The following is a 27,139-nucleotide window of genomic DNA, read 5'->3' on the forward strand; positions in this document are numbered from 1 at the left end:
CATAATCTGATATAGCTGCTATATAAACCGATCTTCAATTATGATGAAATGACTTCCAACAACTGTACTTGATATAGCTCTTAAATATTTGAAACTGTCATTCAAAGAACTTATCCCCTGAGATCCATGGAGGGGGGGGTTTATAAAATTTGGCCCAGTCGAACTTAACGCGCTTTTGCATGTTACAGCTAAGTCTTTCAATTCTTAGATGAATGCTGGGTGGACCGGGTTCTCAGAGACTGGACAAACCATATGCTAAAGAACAGGTGGACAATTTTTGGGTCCCATTACATAAAGAAGAGAGTGGAACTGGCTACACCACAGGGGGACATTTTATCACCACTCCTATGGGTGACCAAATAACCTATTGCGGATGTTGATTGAGGAGGGATTTGAACCCATCTGCGCGCAGCAGATGATGTTATTATGCTTCTAAGGGGCAAGGATCCGAACGGTCTATGCAGAAGGGCCGAAAGGGTCTTACAGATGGCATGCAACTGGGCTACACTTGGGGGTCTCTATGTTAATCCAAAGAATACTGAAGTTTGCCTGTCCACGAGGAAGACGAAGGGAGCCAATTTGACGTACCACGCTTCCTCAATAGAACGATTTCTATATCTGACAAGGTCATATACTTAGGAGTGATGTTGGACAGGATACTGAATTGGAAGTTTCACATTCAATAGCGTACCAAAAAGGCTTCCAGATGTTGGGCATTATGTAGATGTGACTTAGCCTCGAAATGGGTCCAAAATCCAAGGATAGTACAGTGGCCCTGCAGGAGTGTGATTAGACCAATGCCTCAGCAGTTTGGTGGACTGCAATGGAGAAAAAGTGCAACTGGCTCTACAGGAGCCACTGGCTCTACAGGAGCGTGCTTAGACCAATCCTTTTTCCGCAGCAGTTTGGTGAACTGCGATGGGGAAAAAGTGCAACTGGCTCTACAGGAGCGTGCTTAGACCAATCCTTATGCCTCAGCAGTTTGGTGGACTGCGATGGGGAAAAAGTGCAGCAAAAGGATAATACAATAGGTTCAGAGAAAAAGTTGTCCTGGCATAAGCGGAGCGATGAGGAGCACGCCCACTAGAGCACTGGAGACTATCCTAGATATCCGACCCCTAGACATACAGATTAAGTGTGAGGCAGTCACACGCACCCTTTGCGGCTATGAGACCTATGGCGATGGGAAAATGCATTGGAAGATATGAGAAGATCATACCATAGCGGTATAATCGAGACGACAATACGAAACCTGCAAGGAATGGGAGAAGTTTCCAATGGTATACTTGAGACGTCACTTGAGGTAGAATGCGAGATAGTGCTGTCAGCGGCATTGTGTTGCGGAACTCTGGTATTGCCAACAACAAGGACGGTATAGCTGCGACAGTCATGGAGTGTAAGAAGGAGATGAACGTCTTCTCTGAGGATGGCACGATCCGCAGCGTTTCGGTGCTGGGCCGTAGCGGAGTAAGGGGGAATGAAAAAATAGACGATTTGGCCAGAGGACTTGGTTAACCTGAAGCCTTTCGGGGCGACGTAGTTTGAGTTAAGGGCGTGGACTATGAGCGATGAACATGTAACATTGTGGAGCAGAGAAACGGTTGGTAGGGCGACGAAAATCCTATAAGGGGATCCTGATCATGAGAAGACGAGCTATTACTGAAAAAAAGTTTGTCAGTATAGCTTTTGGTATCATAACGGGACACATAGGACTACAGGGGCAACTTTCTCACATCGCAATGAGTGCTATCTGATTCTACTTTAAGCTCAATGATAAGGGACCTCCTTATCATGGCCAAGTCCGAACGGCTTGCCATAGAGCTACACCTCTTTCGAGATAAGTTTTTTTTTATATGGCTGCCATACTATTTTTAAACCCTCTACCATAGGATGGGGGTATACTAATTTTGTCATTCTTTCCATCTGTCTATCGAAAGCATGCTACCTTTCGAAGAAGTAAAGCTTGAAATTTTGCACAAATACTTTTTGTTAGTGTAGGTCGGTTTGGGATCGTAAATGGACCAATTCGGTCCATGTTTTGATATAGCTGTCATATAAACCGATGTTGGGTCTTGACTTCTTAGGCGCATTGCTCATCCGATTTTGCACGTGGTGTTTTGGTATCATCTCTAACAACTGTACTAAGTATGATTGAAATCAGTTCATAACCTGATACTGCTGCCATATAAACCGATCATGGGTCTTGACTTTTTCATCTTTTATAGGGCACAATTCTTCTTCGATTTGGCTGTTATTTTGCACGTGGTGTTTTGGTATCACTTCCAACAACTTTGCTGAGTATGGTTCAAATCGGTTCATAACCTGGTATAGCTGCCATATAAACCGATCTTGGATCTTTACTTTTTGGACCGCTAGAGGACGCAATTTTCATCCGATTTGGCAGAAATCTTGTACAATGGCTTCTTCCATGACCTTCAACATACGTATCCAATCTATAAACCCCATTTCCGCTTTTACACCATATTCGTAATTTACTCCCTAATACCTTTCGTTGGAGTCCCATATTGTCGTGATCGCCCAATATGCCTATTTGAGAGGGTTTTGGGTCGGGGCAGCTTTAAGGTACTTGGACCCAATTTTTAATGTTGTACACTACAACCGTATAACTTTCATTTAAGTCACATATTCTCCCAATCGGTACTCTTTTATTTTTGGGTGGTGCTTTGGGGTATGGGGGAGGGCCCGTCCCTTCCAATATTATAATATGACATGATATAACCTATTGTTCCTTTTAGACCACTCCCTAAAACAGGCATAAATATGAGCAAATAAACGAAAAAACTCAAATCGGCGACCCGCGTGTTTATAGACCCCAAATTTTGATATAAGTTTTTTATTCTACTCTCAAGTACCTTTTGTTTAAATCCCATATTGTCCTGGTCAGCCTACATACCCGTTTAGAGGGGGTTTTTGGGTTGGGCCGGCCGCCCCGGAACTTCACTCTAAATTTTTATATAACTTTCGTATTCTTTTCCTTAATATAACTTTCGTATTTATTGCTCCAATCGGTACAAATATCATTTTTGGGGGGCCCTCCGACACTTGGGGTGAAGTTATTACATCAAATTCGTACTCTACTCTAAAATACTTTTCATTTGATACCCATATTGTCCCAATCGGTAGACATGTCCGTTTGGGTCGGTTTTGGGGTAGGGCGTTCCCCACGGTTATTTGACCCCAACGTTTTATACCAATTTTGTGTTATTGGGTAATCATAGGGAGCATAGAAGATTTCGCTTAAATCGATGAACCCATATTCGAGATTTCACCTTTTTTGAAGAATTTTGTTAAGGGGAGGGTCCGCCCCCCCCTCGCTTATATCACAAAATGAAGCTCCCCATTTTCACCGATTTCATGAAAATCGGTTCACTTATTTTTGATTTTACTCCGAACAAACAAACAAAAAAGTGCAACACTTACTTTTTTATACAATAGATATAAATAGTTTTTTTTTTTTAAAGATTGTCGCGACCCGCCGAGTTCGCGCTTAGGCTGAGTGAGCTCGGCATGCTGAAGGAGGATGGTTGCGCCCACAATTCGATTCTGGGTGTTATGGATACAGAAGGTAGACTGAGGAGGATCTTCGATTACCTGGCACCAGTGCCGACTGGAGAGAGGGCATTCGCTATTCTTTTTCCTGAGAGGGACGAATGGAGGGCGACAGGTGTACTTGAGGAGGATGGGACCTCTATCTACACAGATGGCTCTGAAATGGAGTCAGGGACTCGATTGGGGGTCTACTCTGATTCACTCAATATCAGTATGTCTCTGAGACTTCCTGGCGACTGTATGGTCTTTCAGGCAGAGGTCTGTGCCATTGCAGTGGCCGCAAGAGGAATTCTGGTAAGGGGCTTACCGCCCTCGAAACTCAGAATTTATGTGGACAGTATGGCGGCGCTCAATATCAGTATGTCTCTGAGACTACCTGGCGAGTGTATGGTCTTTCAGACAGGGGTCTGTGCCATTGCAGTGGCCGTAAGAGAAATTCTGGCAAAGGGGCTTACCGCCCTCGAAACTCAGAATTTATGCGGACAGTATGGCGGCGCTCAAGGCCTTGGGGTCGAGGTGCGTGACGGATTGTTTGTAATCCCTGGATAGGCTCCGGGCCCACGATGTGACGCTGACATGGGTTCCCGGGGCCATGAGGGGATTACAGGGAATGAAAGGGCGGACGAGTGCGCCAGGAGGGGTTCGTCTGCGCCGGGCGGGCCAGTCATCGGTCTTGCCTACGTGCCATTTGTCGAGCTACTGAACACAGTAGAGGGGATGGCCAGGGAGGTGTGGGTGGTGAGGTGTAACTCGGTAGATGGTTGACGGACTGTGAAGGCGCTATGGGCGGTCATCGACCGGAGGAGGACGAGGGAGTTCCTGACGTTCAATAAGAGGTCTATGAGTGCTTTGACAGGGGTCATAACCGGACACTGTGCCCAAGGGCGCATGGCGGCGCGCATGGGGATACCGCACAAAGACTTCTGTAGGAGTTGCCTCGATGAGGATGAGGAGAGACTATTGAGGACTTGCTGTGTTCCTTTTCGGGTCTGCAGAGACATAGGCTCTCCTTTCTGGGGAGTCGTTTCTTCAGTGATCTGGGTGAACTTGCAAACGTAGGTCTGGTATCTCTCCTGAGGTTTGTTGAGGGAACAGGATGGTTCCAACGGGAGGGTGCCACAAGCTCCGTAGTAGGTAGATTCATGCTTGCATAGGGACGGGCGGTTATTCACCCCCCGCTTGGGTTTCTTCACTCCTCCTGTCTTTTTCATGAATAACCTTTAATACGAGGTCTTACATTTTCTTTTTGTCTCGAGGGTACCACAATGAGCCAAATTGGCCTCCGAGTGAACTCACCTTTGGTGAGCAACCCAATCAACCTAACCTATCCTTGGTTACATAACTGTGTCTGTTTGATATCAGACTCAAATTTCAGTTTATCGTCTTAAGTTCTTTTTTTAACATTTCGTATTCAATCATGACCTGGTCACCTCTTAGAATTTTAAAACTCCCCTCTTTTGTTTCTGCACATCCTAATCCAAATGCTCCCACATATGAATCTCATTTTCAATTTTTAATGATTTCTTTTGTTTTTTTCTTATTTTACTTTCGTTTCCGTTAACATCCGGTGGCATTTTCAGTGATGGCGTAGCAACGGAGCGTTTATGCGCCGACGGCATGGTGTTCAACGACTACAGCCCCCTTGAAGAGAAATGTGATTTGCCCTACAACATTGATTGTACCAAGCGTTCCAAATTGCGTAAGTAAAATCAGCTACTACAAAAACCGCCCCCATCTATCCAAATAATGGTTATCACTAAAGCAACTAATTTTAAATGAACTAAAAAAAAACATAATTTCCTGCAATAAGGCTACCTGGGGGTATCATACCAACCAACAACCAAGACTTAAATTTTATTTTACTTTGCAACTCCTTAGATAATGGGCCTATTTTCCTGGAAAAGGCCTTAATAGGGTCGTTAAATGTTATTGTATTTCCTCCCCCTACTCATCATTTATATTTTCTTTACCGGTGATATTCTAGTTCCTCCCCCTACTTCCCATGCTATTTCCTATCGATTTGCCACACGGGTCATTGACTGCATAACCACAAACTATTTAAGCTGTCCATTTCAATTTCGTTTATGGTGTTCTATTCGGAATCTTTTTTTTTTTCTTTTGGGAGAAAACACATTAAGTTATTACTGAACTTTATTCTTCAAATGGCTTGAAACATGGAGGGAGTTGTGGTGAAGGAAAGCAACAATTATGGTTATCTACCTGTCACGTCAAGCTAATTAAAAATTTAATCGTAAAGGTTGACATTGGGAAAAGAGACGAAATTAATTGAAACTGAAATAAGGCAATTACTTTTTATTAAATGAGCCATATACGCCCTCGTGAATAGGCATCAGCCAGATTTTTCCCCGGCAGCATAAGGTGTCACAGATAAAGTGAATATTTAATGAGGTGAGAGAAGTTGTATTATGAGACTAAGAAAGAAGGTAAAAAATTCAAATATTGACAGTAAACAATAGGAAAGGAAAATTCTCGGAAAGTAAAAGTGGCAAATATGACAATTGTCTACAATATAGACAGTTTCACTCACAAAGTAGGTTATTTTATACACAATATGGACAATTTTATCCAAAATTTGGATAATTTTATCCAAAATGTGGATAATAACGAAAATTGTATCCAAAATATGAATAATTTTATCCACAACATGGATAACTTCATCCACAGCGGGTATAACTTTATGCAAAAAGTGAGTGACTTAATGCACAACGTCGATAAATTTACGTTAAAAGTGGATACAATTATCCACAATGTGCACAATATTATATATAAGGCACATAACTTTATCCATAACAATCAAAATATCAAAGCGTGAATAATGTTATCCATAATGTGGATAATTTTATTTAAAATGCGAAAAGTTTTATTTAAAATGCGGATAATTTTATCAACAACGTGGATAGCCTTATCCACTTCGTGAATAACCTTATCCACTACGTGGATAACTTTATTCAAAATGTGGATAACTTTATCCAAAATGTGGATAACTTTATCCAAAATATGGATAACTTTATCCACAATGTGGATAACTTTATCCACAACGTGGATGACTTTAACCACAATGTGGATAACTTTATCCACAATCTGGATAACTTTATCCACAACGTGGATAACTTTGTCCACAACGTGGATTACTTTATCTACAACGTGGATAACTTTATACACAGCGTAGATAACTTTATCCACAACGTGAATAGTTCTATACACAACGTGGATAACTCTATCCGTTTTGTGAATAACATGATCCTCAACGCGGATAACTTTTTCTACAACGTGGATAACTTTTTCAACAATGTGAACAACTTTATCCACAATGTGGATAACTTTATCCACAACGTGGATGACTTTAACCACAATGTGGACAACTTTATCCACAACGTGGAAAACTTTATCCAAAATATGGATAACTTAATTAACAATGTGGATAACTTTATCCACAACGTGGATAACTTTATCCACAACGTGGATAACTTTATCCACAACGTGGATGACTTTAACCACAATGTGGATAACTTTATCCACAACGTGGATAACTTTACCCACATCGTGAATAACTTTATCCAAAATATGGATAACTTAATTAACAATGTGGATAATTTTATCCACAATGTAGATAACTTTATCCACTACACGGATAACTTTATCCACAACGTGGATAACTTTATTCACAACGTGGATAACTCTATCCACAATGCGGACAACTTTGTACACATCGTGAAAAACTTTATCCAAATCGTTGATGACTTTATCCACAAAGTGGATAACTTTATCCACAATGTGGATATCTTTATCCACAATGTGAATAACTTTATCCACAATGTGGATAACTTTATCCACAACGTGGATGACTTTAACCACAATGTGGATAACTTTATCCACACCGTGGAAAACTTTATCCAAAATATGGATAACTTAATTAACAATGTGGATAACTTTATCCACAACGTGGAAAACTTTATCCAAAATATGGATAACTTAATTAACAATGTGGATAACTTTATCCACAACGTGGATAACTTTATCCACAACGTGGATAACTTTATCCACAACGTGGATAAATTTAACCACAACGTGGATAACTTTATCCGCAATGTGGAAAACTTTATCCACAATGCGGATGACTTTATCCACAAAGTGGATAACTTTATCCACAACGTGGATAACTTTATTCACAACGTGGATAACTTTATCCACAACGTGGATAACTTTATCCACAATGTGAATAACTTTATCCACAATGTTGATAACCTTATCCACAACGTGGATAACTTTATCCACAACGTGGATAACTTTATCCACAACGTGGATAACTTTATCCACAACGTGGAAAACTTTATCCACAACGTGGATAACTTTATCCATTCAGCGAATAACTTTATCCTAAAAGTGGATAACTTTATCCACAACGTGGTAAACTTTATCCGCTATGTGGATAACATTATACAAAACGTGGATACCTTTATTCACAACGTGGATAATCTTATACACAAAGTGGATATCTTTGTTCGCAAAGTGGATGACTTTAACCACAATGAGGATAACTTAATCCACAACGTGGATAACAATATCCATAACGTAGATAATTGTATACACAGCGTAGATAACTTTATCCACAACGTGTAAAACTGTATCCACAACGTGTATAACTTTTTCTACAACGTGGATAACTTTTTCCACAACGTGGATAGTAGATTACTACTTGGATAACTTAATTCATAAAGTCGGTAACTTTATCCACAACGTGGATTACTTTATCCATAACATGGATAACTTTTCCACTTGGTGGATAACTTAATTTACATCGTGGAAAAATTTATCCACATCGTGGGTAATTTTATCCACAACGTGAATAACTTTTTCCACAACGTGGATAACTTTATCCACACCATGGATAACTCTACCCACAACGTGGATTACTTTGTTCACAACGTGGATAACTCTATCCGCAACTCGGTTGTGAATAAAGTTATATCTATAACTTTATCCACAATGTGTATAAATATATCCATAACGTGGATAATTTTATACACAGCGTAGATAACTTTATCCACAACGTAGAAAACTTTATCCACAACGTGGATAATTTTATCCGCAACATGGAGAACTTTATCTACATCGTGTATAATTTTAGTCAAATTGCGGATAACTTTACCCATATCGTGGATAACTTTATCCACAACGTGGAAAATTCTATCCACAACTTGGATAACTTTATCCACAATGTGAATATATTTATCCACAATGTGGACAACTATATCCATAACGTGGATAAATTTATACACAGCATAGATAACTTTATCCACAACGTAGTTAACTTTATCCACAACGTGAATAGTTCAAAACACAATGTGGATAACTCTATCCGCTTTGTGAATAACATTATCCTCAACGCTGATAACTTTTTCTACAACGTGGATAACTTTATCAACAACGTGGTAAACTTTATCCGCTATGTGGATTACATTATACAAAACGTGGATACCTTTATTCACAACGTGGATAATCTTATACGCAAAGTGGATAACTTTGTTCGCAAAGTGGATGACTTTAACCACAATGAGGATAACTTAATCCACAACGTGGATAACAATATCCATAACGTAGATAATTGTATACACAGCGTAGATAACTTTATCCACAACGTGTAAAACTGTATCCGCAACGTGGATAACTTTTTCTACAACGTGGATAACTTTTTCCACAACGTGGATAACTTTATACTCAACATGAATAACTTTGTCCACAACATGGATAACTTTATCCCAAACATAGATTACTACTTGGATAACTTAATTCATAAAGTGGGTAACTTTATCCACAACGTGGATTACTTTATCCATAACATGAATAACTTTTCCACATGGTGGATAACTTTATTTACATCGTTTTTTTACATCGTGGGTAATTTTATCCACAACGTGAATAACTTTTCCACAACGTGTATAACTTTATCCACACCATGGATAACTCTACCCACAACGTGGATTACTTTGTTCCTACGTGGATAACTTTATCCGCAACTCGGTTGGGAATAAAGTTATATCTATAACTTTATCCACAATGTGTATAACTATATCCATAACGTGGATAATTTTATACACAGCGTAGATAACTTTATCCACAACGTAGAAAACTTTATCCACAACGTGGATAATTTTATCCGCAACATGGAGAACTTTATCTACATCGTGTATAATTTTAGTCAAATTGTGGATAACTTTACCCATATCGTGGATAACTTTATCCACAACGTGGAAAATTCTATCCACAACTTGGATAACTTTATCCACAATGTGAATATATTTATCCACAATGTGGACAACTATATCCATTACGTGGATAAATTTATACACAGCATAGATAACTTTATCCACAACGTAGTTAACTTTATCCACAACGTGAATAGTTATACACACAACGTGGATAACTCTATCCGTTTTGTGAATTATCCTTAACGCGAATAACTTTTTCTACAACGTGGATAACTTTATCAACAAAGTGGATAACTTTATCCACAGCGTGGATAACTTTTACCTGCTATGTGAATAACTTAATATTCAATCTGATTATCCATCCACACCGTGGAAAACTTTATCCACATCGTGGATGACTTTATCCGCATTGTTGATAATTTTATTTACATCGTGGGTTTGTTTATCCACATCGTGGATAAGTTTATCTTCATCATGGATAATTTTATCCATGATCTGGATAACTTTGTTTTCATCATGCATAATTTTATCCATAACGTGGATAACTTAATGTGCAACGTGGATAATTTAATCTAAAACTTGGATAATTTTGTACGCAGCGTTGATATTTTTATCCACAATTGGACAATTTTATCCATAAAGTGAATAATTTTCACCACAGCTAGAATATTTCCGCCCATAACATTAATTAGTGCATGCATTAGGTGAATGATTTTATCCACAACGTGGATTACAAACTCCTCAAGGTGGATAATATTACAATTATCCTCAGGGTCGATAATTTTTTATTGTTTTAATTCTTCACTTAATCATTGATTTCTCTTAGCTTTCTTCAATAAACCACTTTCGCCAATCTGGCAGGATATTAAATTCGTTTTTACTCATTGCTATCGTATATCCTGCATATTTTTCTGCATATAACCTTTGGTGTCATCTTTAATGTCATAATTTTATTTGTCACATTCAATTTTCTTCCCAACTTACCACAAATTCATGTCGATTCATTTTCATTCCATTTTCGCACCAAGCGATTGTGGTCCTGGACGTGCCTTAACTCAAGAGTTTGAAGACGAACGTTTAAGAGAGCCCAAAGAAGAGCCAGAAAGAGATGAGTATACAAACACTGTCTGCCAATCAATGTTGATAACAACATAATAGACACGATAACGACACAGAGATGACTCCAACCAAATTGGAAGTAAAAATAAAAAAATGATGCAGAAATGAGTCCTCCCAGCACAGGCTGGCAAGTCGAGGCTGACATGGCCAATGGAGACATTTATAACCGCATCATTTTCAAAAGCAAACGAGACCGACACACACACTTACGCACAAACACTGGAGCATACATATGTATATGTAGCCTCCATTATTAATGGCTAAAGGATATGGAATGTGTTGACAGAATGACATTAGCAGACTCCTTTCTCATGACTCGTTCTCGAGTAAAGGCATAAAATGTCATTAACCCAAAGAGTTGGAAGCAATACTTGGCTTCCACACTTATTAGGAGGTTTGCCAAAGAGGTGTGTTCCTAGGTGTACCTTTGGAATGCTGAAAGCATTTTCGACCCAATATATCCAAGTTCTGACTATGTTTGTCATAGGTAATGAACTGTGACTTTGGTTTAATGTAAGTTTGAGTAAACAAACTACATAGGAATGGGGTATGTGTACAGTGCAAGAGAAAGGTACATACATATATGAGGTTAAGATGAGTGAATATCTATGGATTTCCAAATAGGATGAGAATTGCGCCCTCTAGAGGCTCAAGAAGTCAAGATCCCAGATCAGTTTTTATGGCAGCTATATTAGGTTATGTAACGATTTACGCCATACTTGGCACAGTTATTGAAAGTCACAACAAAACACCTCATGCAAAATTTCAGCCAAATCGGATGAGAATTTCGCCCTCTAGAGGCTCAAGAAGTCAAGATCCAAGATCGGTTTGTATGGTTACCAGGTTATGAAACGATTTAAACCATACTTAGCACAGTTGTTGGAAGTGGAAGCTTTGGAAACGACTACCATGTATTGTGTTAAAAAAAAAAATTGCGGCTAGTAAGAGCTCAAGAAGTCAAACCGGGAGATCGGTTTATATGGGAGCTAAATCAGGTTATAGACCGTTTTGCGACGTCCTTGCACAGTTGTTGAAAGGCATAGGTTTCTATACCCCCATCCTATGGTCGTGGGTATAATTACAGGGTCAATTCTCAGCGGGATCACAGATTGTGGAAGTTTGTCTTGAAGGAGCAAAAGGCTATATAATTTGTTGATATTGAAAAGGGGACGGACCTTCCCCCTTACCCCAACAGCACCGCCAAAAATCAAAAGTGGACCGATCGGCACAATATGGGACTTAAATGAAAGGTATTCAGAAGTAGAGTACAAATATGATAATAAAAATTGGGTCAAAGTCTCAAGGGGACAGACCCAAGTCCAAAACCGCCCCAAAAATACCGCTCAAAATCAAAAGTCGACCACTCGAGATAATAAGGGACTCAAATCAAAGGTAACCGGAAATAAAGTACGAATATGATGAAAAAAATTTGATCAAAGTACCTAGGTGGCCGTCCCGAGTCAAAATAGCCCAAAAGTACCGATGAAATTCAAAAGTCGGGACAACGGGAGTAGAGTAGGAATATGATATTGAAAATTGGGTGAAAGACTGTGTGAAAGAAGAAAAATACTACCCAAAATCAAAAGTTTACTAATTGGTACAATAAGGAACTCAAACGAAAGGTATACGGGAGTAGAGCACGCAGGCGATAATAACGATGATCCAAGTGCCTAGGTGGCCGCCCCAGAAAAACCGTCCAAAATCAAAAGTGGACCGCTCGGGATAATATGGGACTCAAATAAAGATATTCGGTGGTAGAGTAGGAATATGATATTAAAATTTGGGTCCAAGTACCCAGGTGGACACCCCGAGTCCAAAACCGCCCAAAGTACTGTCCAAAATCAAAAGTCTACCGATCGGAGCAATATGGTACTCAAATAAAAGGTATTCGGGGTTAGAGTATGAATATGATATTAAAAATGGTGTCCAAGTGTCTAGGGGGCCAACCGGAGCCCAAAAATCCCCAAGAAATACCTTTCAAAATCAAAAGTAAAGCGGTTGGCACAAAATAGGACTCAAATAAAAGGTATGCGGTAGTAGAGTAGCAACATGATATACAAAATATGGTACAAGAATCTAGGGAGCCGCGCCGATAAGTTCAAGTATCCAGTTGGCCGCCCTAAGCCCAAAACAGCACCAAAAGTACCGCCCAAAATCAAAAATGGTCCGATCAGGGCAATATGGGACTAAAATAAAAGGTATTCGGGAGTAGAATCGGAATATGATATTGAAAATAGTGTCTTAGTACCTAGGGGGCCACCTAGAGATACCCCGAGCCCAAATCGCCTCAAAAGTACCGCCAAAATTGAAAAGTGAACCGATCGGGACAATATGGGACTCAAATAAAAGGTGTTCGAGTGTAGAGTACGGATATGATATTTCAAATTGGGTTCAAGTATCTAAGGGGCCAACCCGAGCCCAAACCGCCCCAAAAAATACCTCTCAAAATCAAAACTACACCAGTTGGGACAATATGGAACTCAAATAAAGGGTATTCGGTACTAGAGAAGGAATATAATATTTAAAATATGGTACAAGAATCAAGCTAGCCACGCCGAGGACAAAAGCGCACCAAAAGTACCGCCCCAAAAGAACCGTCCAAAATCAAAAGTGTACCGATCGGGGCAAATTTAAGGTATTCGCGTGTAAAGTATGAATGCCATATCAAAATATAAGTTCAAGTACCTAATTGACCGCCCGAGCCCAAAATCGCCCCAAAAGTACCGCCAAAAATTAAAAGTGTACAATATGAGGCTCAAATAAAAGATATTCCTGAGTAGAGTTGGGATATGATATTAAAAATTGGGTCCAAGTATCTAGGGGGCCAGCCCTAGCTCACACCGCCCAAAATACAAAAATTTGGATCGAAATTTGGAGAGAGGTACCTGAAGGGACTGCCCCACCCCCAAACCAAAAATGGCACAAACGAATATGGCTTCCACTTTTGGAGCAATTTGGGGGCCATCACGCCCAAAACACCCACATACCAGACACATTTTGTCAGACTATGGCAATATGAGGCATGAATGAAAAGTCATTTAGAGTAGAGCACACATCCAACGTACATTTTAGGAACCAAGTGTCTGGGGGCCCGCCCCATTCCCCAAAATTCTCGCAAAGTCGATGTATTTACTGACCACGACGATATAGAGTTCAAGTAAAAGGTATCTATGAATAGAGCACGAAACCAATGTCAATGTTCGGAACCAAGTATCTGGGTGACAACCCCACTTCCAAAAATCACTCAAAAACGGACATAGGTCCCCACCATGCCAAAATGAAAGGTATTTGGGAGTAGAGGACGAATTTTAAATGCACTTTTGGGGCGAAATGTCTGAGGGGCAATGCAAACCTAAACCCCCCCCCCCCCCCACAGGACTTATATACCGCCCAAAGCAATAATTAAGAGAGCGAACGAAGGCGCAACGAAGCAGGACCGGCCAGTTTTCTTCAAAAATAAATTTTCGACAACATTTTTCAATGGAAATATTGTAAAAATTTTTCAATTTGTTTTTATATATCTGGTCGGTAAATTTTTACTCTTTGGGGGGGGGGGTGTTTTGGGGAAGGGTTGGTGCGCCACATACATGGTCCCATTTGGTTATTCAACTCCCAAATACCTTTATTTAAGCCCCATATTGCGATGGTCAGTAAATAATTGCTGTTTGTGTTGTGTCTTGGGGAGGGGATAGACCCCCAGAAAATTGGTCCCTGAAGTGGGTTTCAATTCCGTGCTCATCTCCCAAGTAACTTTCAATTGAGCCCCACATTGGCATGATCTGTAAATATGACCGATTCAGGGGAGTTTCGGAAGTGGGGAGGTCCCCCAAACACTTAGCCCTGAAAATAAATCAGCATCGTGCTCTTCTCTCAGTTCAAAGGGCCCTAAGAACTATCAGCATTGAGCTCCACTCTCTTTAAGTCACAAATTGTCATGGTGAGCAAACACTGCGTATTTGTCCCCTAGACAACTGTCTAGGGGGGGTCTCGAATGTTTATATCAGATTCCTAGTCTACTAACAAATAACTTTCATTTGAGCCCTATGGTCAAATGGTCGCCAAACATGACCGGTTTGGGGGGTTTTTCGGGGATGAGGTGCGCACTTAGTAACTTGGCCCAAAAACTATATATCAGCCTTGTGTTCTACTCTAAAATACCTCTTATTTGAGCTCCATATTGAAATGGTCAGCAAATACTTGCTATTTGGGTGGTGGTATGGGAGTGGGATGGTCTCATAGACACTTTTGAGCCCCATATTGCTATGGTCGTAAATTTGTACTTTTTGGGGTGTTTTCGGGGAGGGGCAGCCCCCAAACAATTGGTCCCAAATTTGGATATCAGATTCGTATTCTACACTCAAATACCTTTTATTTAAGCCCCATATTGCCATGGCCAGTAAATAAGTCCTGTTTGGGGGTTGATTTGGGGAAGGGGTGGACCCCCAGAAACTTGGTCCCACATTTAGATGTCATATTCGTATTGTATTCGCAAATACCTTTCATTTGAGTCCCATATTGCCATGGACGGTTAATGGCCTCCTACACACTTGGCCCGACAATTGGATACCAGGTCGTGGGGTGGGGCTGTCCCCCTAGGTACCCCATCCGAAATTTGGATACTAAATTTTAGTTTTTAGGTAACAATAAGAGGGTACACAAAATTTCTCTTTAATCGCACCACCCATATCCGAGATCTGGCGTTTCTGAAAAGTAGGATAAGGGGGAGGGTCCACCCCCTCTTCAGGTATCAAAAAATGTTGAACCCAATTTTCACCATGGGATCATTAAGCACGATATGTGAAAATTTCAAGGAAATCGGTTCAGTCGATTTTGAGTCTGTACGGCAAAACATACAAACAAACGCAAATTCATTCTTATACCCACCACCATAGGATGGGGGTATACTAATCTAGTCATTCCATTTGTAACACCGTGAATTATTGATATAGGACCGCAGAAAGTATATATATTCTTGATCGTCTCGAAATCCTGAGTCGATCTAACCATGTCCCACCGTTCTTCGGTCCGTCCGTCTGTCGAAATCACGATAGCTGTCGAACGCGTAAAGTTAGCCACTTGAAATTTTGCACAGATACTTAATATTGATGTAGGTCGTTGGGGATTGCAAATGGGCCATATCGGCTCAGATTTGAATATAGCTCCCATATAAACTGGTTTCCCGATTTGTCTTTTTGAGGCCGTGGAAGCCGTAATTGTCATCCCATTTGGCTGAAATTTTGCATGTGGTGTTCTGTTATGACTTCCAATAACTGTACCAAGTACGGCCCAAAACGGTCTATAACCTGATATAGCTCCCATATAAACCGATCTCCCGGTTTGACTTCTTGAGCCCCTGGAAGTCACAATTTTTATCCGATTTGGATGAAATTTTGCACATAGTGTTCTGTTATGACTTCCAATAACTGTTCCTAGTACGGTCCAAATGGGTCAAGAACCTGATGTAGCTCCCATATAAACCAATATCCTGATTCGACTTCTTCAGCCCCTGGAAGCCGCAATTTTTGTCTGATTTGATTGAAATTTTGCACGTAGTGCTCCATTTAAACTCTACTTTTCTCAATGTGTTCAGTTTTAAGGCTATGTGGTATAAAATACTTTAAAAGCCAGCCCTAGTACTTCTTCATCAGCATCCCGTCCCCCCTTCTAGAGCAAACATAAGCCATGGACAAAGTATTGCATTTGCAAATACACCACCCCATCTGCATCATTCAGCTTTTGTGAGTACCACAAAAAAAAAATCCAAAGGCCAACATAGTGGTCGCACTTTAAAGCAGCAGTGCTTAAGGGTCCCCAACAACAACTAAATTGGTTAGCCTTCCTGTATTGAACACAGGAACATAGCAATTGAGGCTTTGTAAAGACTTCGAACTTCCGCAACATGTTTTCAAAGAATTCCTTTTTGTGTTGTGCCGGGGCATCAACTGCTTTCGCTGCCGCTATTACTGGGAAAATATTGAATGTTGTTGTTATCGTACGTTAATGTCAACCACTCGGAAAGTGAATGGGAGACTCAAAACAACCACTCACAGGACATTGCCCATGTAACAGAGATACTGTCTATACAGAGCAGATACAGTACGAGACAAGTTGACAAACGGTTAAGGGCATATAGGCAGACATTTTGCACTTACACACCTCAAGTACAGCATTTGGTTCATGGATACAGTGAATTGGTAGCAAGGAAATGGGGGTTTTATAAAAAAATTCAAAATTTAGCGGAATTTTTCAGCAAAATGCAAAATTTTGAAAAATCTTTAAAGCATTTTTAGAGTAAAAATCGGAAAATCCGCACTTTGCTATTTTTGAAGCTAAAAATCGGCAGTGCTGAAAAATCGATAAATCTGGCAGCCCTGCTCGATCGATGATCATTTGTTGGACAGACATTTATTAGAAATGATTTAATCACAACGATGCGTCGCAGATCACATACATCCCCTTTACTGTCGTAAGTATCAACTATGCTCATTTTTTCAAAATGCTTACTCTTGCTTGTACAGCTTGTCTTGTCTTTGCTCTGACATTCACTGTCTCTCTTATATGAGAGAGTGTTGCTATAACAGTGTTAATCTCCCACTCCCTATACGTGTGCATGTGCATGTGTATGTAGTAGCAACACTACTCTCACTAATCGGAGTGTATGCATGTGAGTTCTAGCGCCTTCATTTATGTTGCCTGTTGGGATGATTGTTAAACGGCATTTTAAGTGGTCTTTACTATGAATTGAGCCCAGAGAGCAGACCCTTGTCCATTGACAGACTTTTTCGACTCTTGTCCTTGTACTTTGTCGAAACACCAACAAAAAAGGAGAAGAAAAAAAATTCACTTAAAACACAACAGCAAGCAGCAATTGCTGCGTTCGTTGCTTGCCAACACCAACAACAATAACATTATCTCACTTTGTTTGTTAAGCTTTCTTTTTGTTCGCTTATTTTGAAAAATTTTGCTGATGAGATTTGCCACGTTTTCGCCTCCGAACATGCATGTGGAATGGATTTTGCCAAAGTGTGTTGTCCTTTTATCAAGTGAAAATTGCATATAACAACTAGAGAAACACTGCAACAATTTTTGTTAGGTGTATGTGTGTGTATGTGTGCGTGTACGTGTGGGGGACATGAATGTGTGCATGTAAGTGTTTTTAACTGGATTTGTCACTGACATTTTAAAGTGCATAACACAGGGTTAACCTCAAAATTGTGACTAGACTAATGGGCTGGTATCAAAAGAGCAGAATGAAGAAAATTTTTTACAAATATGTTAAGTTGATTAAAAATAACAAGTAAAAGAGTGCTTAGTTCGGCCAGGCCGAATCTCGGGAACCCACCACCATGGATCGCTTTAGTCAAGTTCTTTGATTGACTTTTTCAAATAGAACAAGTAAAAGAGTGCTAAGTTCGGCCGGGCCGAATCTTATATACCCTCCACCATGGAATGCATTTGTCGAGTTCTTTTCCCGGCATCTCTTCTTAGGCAAAAATGGATATAAGAAAAGATTTCCTCTGCTATTAGAGCGATATCAAGATATGGTCCGGCTTGGACCACAATTAAATTATATGTTGGAGACCTGTGTAAAATGTAAGCTAATTCGAATAAGAATTGCACCCTTTGGGGGCTTAAGAAGAAAATAAGAATTGCGGCCTTTGGGGGCTCAAGAAGAAAAATAGAGAAATTAATATATATGGGAGCTGTATCGAGCTATAGACCGATTCAGACCATAATAAATACGTATGTTGATGGTCATGAGAGGATCCGTCGCACAAAATTTCAGGCAAATCGGATAAGAATTGCGCCCTCTAGAGGCTCAAGAAGTCATGACCCAAGATCGGTTTATATGGCAGCTATATCAGGTTACGAACCGATTTAAACCATACTAGGCATAGCTGTTGGATATCATAACAAAACACGTCGTGCAAAATTTCAGTCCAATCGGATAAGAATTGCGCACTCTAGAGGCTCAAGAAGTCAAGACCCAAGATCGGTTTATATGGCAGCTATATCAGGTTATGGACCGATTTGAACCATACTCGACACATTCGTTGAATGTCATAACAAAACACTTCGTGCAAAATTTCATTCCAATCGGATAAGAATTGCGCACTCTAGAGGCTCAAGAAGTCAAGACCCAAGATCGGATTATATGGCAGCTATATCAAAACGTGGATCGATATAGCCCATTTACAATACCAACCGACCTACACTAATAAGAAGTAGTTGCGAAAATTTCAAGCGGCTAGCTTTACTCCTTCGGAAGTTAGCGTGCTTTCGACAGACAGACGGACAGACGGACGGACATGGCTAGATCGACATAAAATGTCGCGACGATCAAGAATATATATACTTTATGGAGTCTCACACGAATATTTCGAGTAGTTACAAACAGAATGACGAAATTAGTATACCCCCCATCCTATGGTGGAGGGTATAAAAACACCAATCATAGGAAAACACAACCTACAAAATTTCAAGCAAATCGAGTGATAATTGCGCTCTCAAGGGCTCAAAAAGTCAAACTGGGAGATTGGCAGCTATATAAGGTTATTTACCGATTTGAACCATACTTAGCACAGTTGTTGATAGTCATAACAAACGACCTCATGCACAATTACAGTCAAATCGAATAAGAATGGCGCCCTCTAGTGGCTCAAGAAGTCAAGACCCAAGATCGGTTTATATGGCAGCTAATCAAAACATGGACTGATATGGCCCATTTAAAATCCGAACCGACCTACACTAAAAAGAAGTATTTTTGAAAAATTTCAAGCTCCCAGTTTTTCTCTTTTAAAAGTTAGCGTGCTTTCGACAGACAGACGGACGAACATAGCTAATGTCATGACAATAAAATAAAGAATATAAGTTTCGAGGTGTTACAAACAGAATGACGAAATTAGTATACCCTTCCGTCCTACGGTGGAGGGTACAAAAGTTTTAAATGTAATAGACTTACTGAGTTGGGCCAGTCCGATTCGTAGTAACCTTCCCTTAAATTCAGCTAAAAAGGTATTGAAACGAGCTAAAACAAGTAAAAAGGCGTTAAGTTCGGCCGGGCCGAACATTGGATATCCACCACCTCGGGTATATAAACCACCTTTCGTCACAATTCGGTGAAATATGGTCCGATTTAAGTCAAATTCTACACGGATATTGAATGGTCTAATGAGACAAGTTATTGTTCAAGGTTGCAGAACAAAATATTGGTCTGTGTGTTAGCCAAATACAAACCGATATGAACCATAAACGATAAGGATGTGTCAAATTTAACCGAAATAGGTCAATACTTTTAAACGAGAGGTCGGTCTATATGGCAGCTATATCCAAATCTCGACCGATCGGAGCCAAATTGAAAGAGGATATCGAAGGGGCTAACACAACTCACTGTCCCAAATTTCGGCGACATCGGACTATAAATGCGTCTCTTATGGTCCCAAGACCTTAAATCGAGAGATCGTTCTATACGGCAGCTATATGCAAATCTTGATCGATCTAAACCAAATTGCAGAAATATGTGGATGGGCTTAGGTTAACTCTCTGTCCTAAAATTTCGGCAACATCGGACAATAAATGCGCCTTTTATGGGCCCAAAACCTTAAATCGAAAGATCGGTCTATATGGCAGCTATATCCAAATCTGGACCGATCGGAGCCAAATTGAAAGGAGATATCGAAGGGTCTAAAACAACTCACTGTCCAAAATTTTGACGAAATCGGACAATAAATGCGTCTCTAATGGGCCCAAGACCTTAAATCGAGAGTTTGGTTTATATGGCAGCTATATCCAAATCTGGACCGATCGGAGCCAAATTGAAAGACGATTTCGAAGGGCCTAACACAACTCACTGTCCTTAATTTTGACGAAATCGGACAATAAATGCGCCTTTCATGGGCCCAAAACCTAAAATCGAGATATCGGTTTATATGTCAGCTATATCCAAATCTGGACCGATCCGGACCAAATTGAAGAATGATGTCTAGTGGCCTAACAGTACTTTCTCTCTCAAATTTCAGCAAAATCGAATAATAAATGTGCCTTTTATGGATCCAAAACCTTATATCGAGACATAGGACTATATGGCAGCTATATCCAAATCTAGACAGATCTGGGCCAAATTGAAAAAAGATATCGAGTAGCCTAACACAACTCATTGTCTTCAATTTCAGCAAAATCGGATAATAATTGTGGCTTTTATTGCCCTAAGATCTTCAATCGGCGGATCTGTCTTTATGGGGGCTATATCAAAATATAGTCCGATATAGCCCTCTCGAGTTCGAAAATTCCAAAACTCAGATCCCACAATTGGGCGTATGGTTTTTTACTCCATATGTCCTCTAAGCCCATGCAAACATTTTTTTGCCCATAACAATATTTGTAGCCTCCACAGCAAAGTTACTAAAAAATGCTGATTTCTAACCATCTTTGCCCGGAAGGGGTATTTTGGGGATATTTGGAAAAATAAATAGGGCAAAATTTATTTTTGGTTATTTAAAGACACATTTATTTGCAATATTGAAAAAGAATTACTAAGAGATCTTTAATGTTTTTTTTTTCTTAGAGATAAATATCCGCACCCTCTGTTCAACCTAATCTAAAACAAATTTCCAGAAAATTTGTTGGAAATAAAATTTTGAAAAAATTTGTAAAAAATTTTATCAAAATACAATTTTGCCTAAATTTTCTATAGAAAAACATTTTTTTCAATTGTCTGCCCTTTTGAGCCCCCCAATCTGTTATACCATTTTAAGCTACCCACTAAACATTATTTCACTTATCCCCATTGAGGCAACTATAGAATTATCTTCTACTCCTCCAGCAACTAGTAGTGTTCGGCCAAACGCTGTTGTTCCTTTCATGCTGGGCCATATCTCAACCACAAGATTGCTGTTCTTAGTGCAATACAAGAAGTTGTTGCTTTCTTCCCATGACGACCTTAATGGACATTATCACTTTGCTTTATATTTATAGCACACACACACACACATGTGTGAGTGTGTGCTGGCACTTGCAGTGCAGCTTCCCAGTTTTTGTTGCATTTTCTATGCTCCATTGTTTGGTGTTGTGAATTTGTCAATTTAAGTGGAATACTTTCTTTATTATCTTTTGTTTGCTCTTGCCTGTCTTTTGTTTTTGACAATGTCGGTTTTTTTCTATTTTAATTTTTCATGACTACTATGAACATCCCATTCAGTCATTCGTTCATTTGAGTGTATGTGTTGTTGGTGATGAGAGCAAAATTGATGTTGCATGACATTTTGTCATTGTCACGTACACAATGAAAGATTAACAAATGACCATAAGGAGAGAAAAAAAAACAAAACTTGAAAAGACCAATGGGAACTCGACTAAATCCCTGCAAATGAAAGGATAAGAAACCACATTTAAAACTTGAGATGGCAAAATGAGGGAAGGACATAGAAAAATTTTGGTTTTAAGAGTGTTTTAGAGAAATATAAGAGGGCGAGTATAAAGAAGAAAAGAAAAACAAAACTCAAATGAAAATAATTATGCCTTAATTTTAAAAATTTCAATTATTCAATAAAAACTTCAGTTAAGAACACCCCCATTCCACCTACAAGGAACGGGGGGAGTTTTAGCCTCTTGGACCACTTTTACTCAATTAACCCATTAACGCCTGAGCCCAGATTCCCTTGTTCGATTTTGATGAAACTTCAAATATTCATTATTTAGAGTCTGGCCTTATAGCGCCTTTGATTATTTCAATGAACTGTTTTCCTGTTGCAGAGTGCCTTATAAGCACCAAGGCCTTCAAATATAGCAAGAAATCATAGCTTATGTTATTTTCTGCTTTCATTTCGAACAATTTGTTGACATTTAAGCATTATTCAGGCAAATGATCAAAAAACAATATTTGTAATATCCTTAAAAAATTGAAAAGCATGAGGTTTTTGTGGTTTTGAACAAGATACTTGATAGTCGATGTTTATGAAATCAGGACACAGTGCATCGAAACGAAAAATTATATTACAAAAGATATGAAAATAATATGGTTATGATTGAGGCAAGAACCCTTTGGAATGGCTGACATTTTTGGACATCAAACAAGAATTTTTTTGGGGTTTGTTGTTGTTTTTTTAACTTTGTTGTAATCAAATTTTTATTTATACCCTTCATTACTTGTAGCGCTGCAAGCCACTGTAGTGACTTTGGTATTCATGTAGATATTATTCACTCTCCAAACATTCTAACATGTGCACAATTTACAAGTTTGAATTACGGTTAGTAGACTTTGCTCATGTTGCTGTTGTCAGCAACATAGATTGTTGCGTAGTTGTCCATTTTCCATGTACACATGTTATTAGAGAGACCAGAGTTGCCAGCAGCAAAAAAACATTTTTCAATTATGGCCCAAAAGACGGTCATAATCGCTCATTAACATTGAGAAAGATTTTGTATAACTATTTTATTTTATTATACCCGACCTGTGATATATTAACGTAGTCATTCCGTAATGAAACCCATCGAAATATTGATCTGAGACCCGACAAGGTATATGCATATATTCATGATCGTCTTGAAATTCAAAGTCTATTTAGCCATGTCCGTCCGTCCGTCGAACGCACGCTTACTCTCTAAAAATTAAAGCTAAATAGGTGCTTGAAATTTTTCACAGATTCTTTCTTAAGTCCAGTTGGGATTGTAAATGGGCTGATTCGGTCCATGTTTTGGTATATTTGCCATATTAACCGATATCCTGATTTGACTTCTTAAGCCTCTTGATGGTGCAGTATTATCCGATTTGGCTGAATTTTTGTAATATGCCGTTTTCTATGACACATAACATGTATGGTTTAAATTGTTCCAAAACCAGATATAGCTTTTGATGTTCACGCTGGAATTGGAACCCAAGCGTTCGACGTCATAGGCATACAAGCTAACCTCTGCGCCACGGTGGCCTCCATGAATCTGATATAGCTACCTTATAAACCGTTCTGGTGATTTAACTTCTCGATTCTTAAGGGCTGAAATTTTGTACTATGACGTTTTCTATGGCATTCAATTCATGTGCCGATGTAGGTCTGAAACGGTCCAAAACCTGATGTAGATCCCCTAAAAAAAGAACTCCAGATTATATTTCTTGAGCCTATAGAGGGCGCAGTTCTTATACGATTTGGCTGACATTTTGTACAATGACTACTCCTATTACCTTCAACATGCGTGCCAAATATGGTCTGAATCGGTCTATTACCTGATATAGCTCCCATATAAACCTGTCTCCCGAATATACTTCATGAGCCGCTACAGACCGCAAACTCTTATCCGATTTGGCTGAAAATTGGTACAGTGATTTTTCTTATTACATACTACCAAGGTACCATGTATGCTCCCATATTAACCGATCTCCCAATTTTGTACATAGACTTTTCCTATGACATCTAACAGATTTACAGAGTTTGACTCAAATCGGTCCTTAACCGGAAATAGATTTTGTATAAACCAATCTCCCGAATATACTTCTTGAGGCTCTAGAGGACGCAATTTTTATCCTAGCATATAAAAAAACCCATCGGGATTTCTTTTTATGACCTTCCATTATCCCTTTTTAGTTTCTGCCTATAAAGAGAAACCGTTCTAACAACTTGACAAATGCGATCCATTGTGGAGGGTACATAGGATTCGGCCGAACTTAGCACGTTTTTACTTGTTTTTATATATTTCCTTCTTGTACCTACATGCCCAATTTCTGAGCCCTGGTTCCATCTGGAAAGAAGGTATCCAAAGGTACCAGTTTTAGTATCAAAATTTATGAATTTTTAATAGATCATTTAGTCACCTATCATATATTTCTTAGTTGTACCTGCATTCCAAATTTCAGACCTCTAGCTTCATCTATGGAGAAAGTATCAAGTGGTACCGATTTTGGTACCAAAATGTGCGAATTATGAAAAGATCATTTATCCACCCATCATATATTTCCTAATGGAACCTTAGAGCAGACCTCTTGGTCTATCTGAACAAAACGTACCAAATGGTACCAAAATGTACGAATTTTTAGTAAAACATTTAGTCAATCCTCGTATATACAACTAAGCCTGTAATCGACTTGTTGTGCTCTCTAAAAACTAAAAAGTAACCTCGAAAAAGAATTTTAAGTTAGGAATTCCGTGCTACTTGCAAAATCTTTACATGTTTTACACATCCCTATGTTGGTTCATGCTGGTATCGTATCGCCACCTAAGTACCGGTGTTCGTTAGCCTCGAAAGCCAGACAATGATCATTTAGTCATCCATCAGTTATTTTTTCGTTGTACCTACATCCCACATTTCGGACATCTAGCTGAATCTGAATAGAAAGTACCTAAACGTACTAAAGTGTACGAATTTTTAATAGAGCATTTAATCACCTCTCATATATTTCTTAATTGTATCTAAATTTCAGACTTCAAGATCCATCTGAACAGAAAATACAAAATAGTACCATTTTCGGTACCAAAATGTACGAATTTTGAGTAGATCACTAAGTCATCCATCTCGTATATCTTAGTTGTACCAACATGACAAATTTCGGACCTCTAGCTTCATCTACATAGAAAGTACCAAATCGTACTAATTTTGGTACCAAAGTGTTAAAATTGTGAAAAAGTCATTTAGTCAGACATCATATATTTCTAAGTTTTACCTACATGCCAAATTTTAGACCTCTATCTCAATCTGCACAGAAAGTACCAAATGGTACTAATATTGGTACATAAACGTACGAATTGTAAAAAGATCATAGTCAACCATCATATTTTTCCTAGTTGTGCCTGCATGCCAAATTTCAGACCTCTAGCTCCATCTGTAAAGAAAGTACCAAATGGCACCAATTTTGGTACCAAACTGTGAGAATGGTGAATAGATAATTAAGCTACCCATCATATATTTCTAAGGTGGACCTACATGCTAAATTTCAGACCACTAGCTCCATCTGAACAAAAAGTATCAAATGGCACCAATTTTGGTATCAAAATGTGCGAATGGTAAATAGACCATTTTTTTATATATGTACCTACATGCCAGATTTCAGACCACTAGCACAGAAAGTACAAGATGTTACCAATTTTATTACCAAAAAGTACGAATTTTGAATAGATCATTTAGTCATCCAACATTGATTTCTTAGTTGTACCTACATGCCAAATTTCAGACCTATATGTCAATCTGCACCGAAAGTACCAAATTGTACTAATATTGGTACCTAAACGTACGAATTGTAAAATGATCATAGTCACCCATCATTAACTACAACTAGGAAGTACCTGCATGCCAAATATCAGACTTTTAGCTCCATCGTTAAAGAAAGTACCAAATGATACCAATTTTGGTACCAAAATGTACGAATTTGGATCACATTACTTAGTCGCCCATCATATATTTCTTAGTTGTGCCTACATGCCAAATTTCAGACCTCTAGCTCCATCTGTAATGAAAGTACTAAATGGTTCCCATTGCGGTACTAAATGTACGTTTCCTCCCGTTACCAGTACTGTTTTTCCATTTTTTCTTTTAACCCTCATCCTTCAGCACCAGATGTCTTTTAAGTCAAATTTCAAAATTCTATCTCTATCCATCCGCCCTGTACAAAGTTCACCCATTTCATACCTTTTTGTTACTTTTTTAGTACCTCAATGTACAAATTTCCAAAAATTCTTATGGTCACCCAATTATGGTTGGCAAAATGTACCTAAGTTCCAAAATTCAAAGTTCTAGCTCAATGTACAAGGAAAGTACCAAATAGTACCAATTGCGTTACTAAACGTACAATTTCTCCCACTTCCGGTACGATCTCCCAATTTTTTTTACCATACTTTTTTTCGAGACGCTCTTTAATTTGAGCTCAAAAACATAATCATAGCACTTTCCGTTCGCTGGGCAAATATTTACCATTTTGTACTTTTTGGTGCTTTTTAGTACCTAAACGTACGAATATCACCATATCCAGTCTTATCTCGTGCCTTTGACCCAAGTCTAACATTCGTGCGAATTTTCATGATTCTACCTTTATATAATTTTGTTTAATTTTTTTTATTTTGTTTTATTTTATTTTATTTTATTTTATTTTATTTTATTTTATTTTATTTTATTTTATTTTATTTTATTTTATTTTATTTTATTTTATTTTATTTTATTTTATTTTATTTTATTTTATTTTATTTTATTTTATTTTATTTTATTTTATTTTATTTTATTTTATTTTATTTTATTTTACTTTG

General features: G+C 38.8%; 1 protein-coding gene across 1 annotated transcript in view; it reads left to right on the forward strand.

Annotated features, from left to right (window-relative positions):
- LOC106085945 (protein obstructor-E) overlaps positions 1 to 27,139 on the forward strand; it is an 83,470-nt gene that overhangs the window by 41,741 nt on the left and 14,590 nt on the right. The window contains exon 4 of the mRNA XM_013250432.2: positions 5,151 to 5,269. Within this exon, the coding sequence (XP_013105886.2) occupies positions 5,151 to 5,269 (119 nt within the window). The remainder of the gene's footprint in view (positions 1 to 5,150; positions 5,270 to 27,139) is intronic.

Source organism: Stomoxys calcitrans, chromosome 3 (assembly GCF_963082655.1).
Source record: "Stomoxys calcitrans chromosome 3, idStoCalc2.1, whole genome shotgun sequence".
Taxonomy (NCBI): Eukaryota; Metazoa; Arthropoda; class Insecta; order Diptera; family Muscidae; genus Stomoxys; species Stomoxys calcitrans.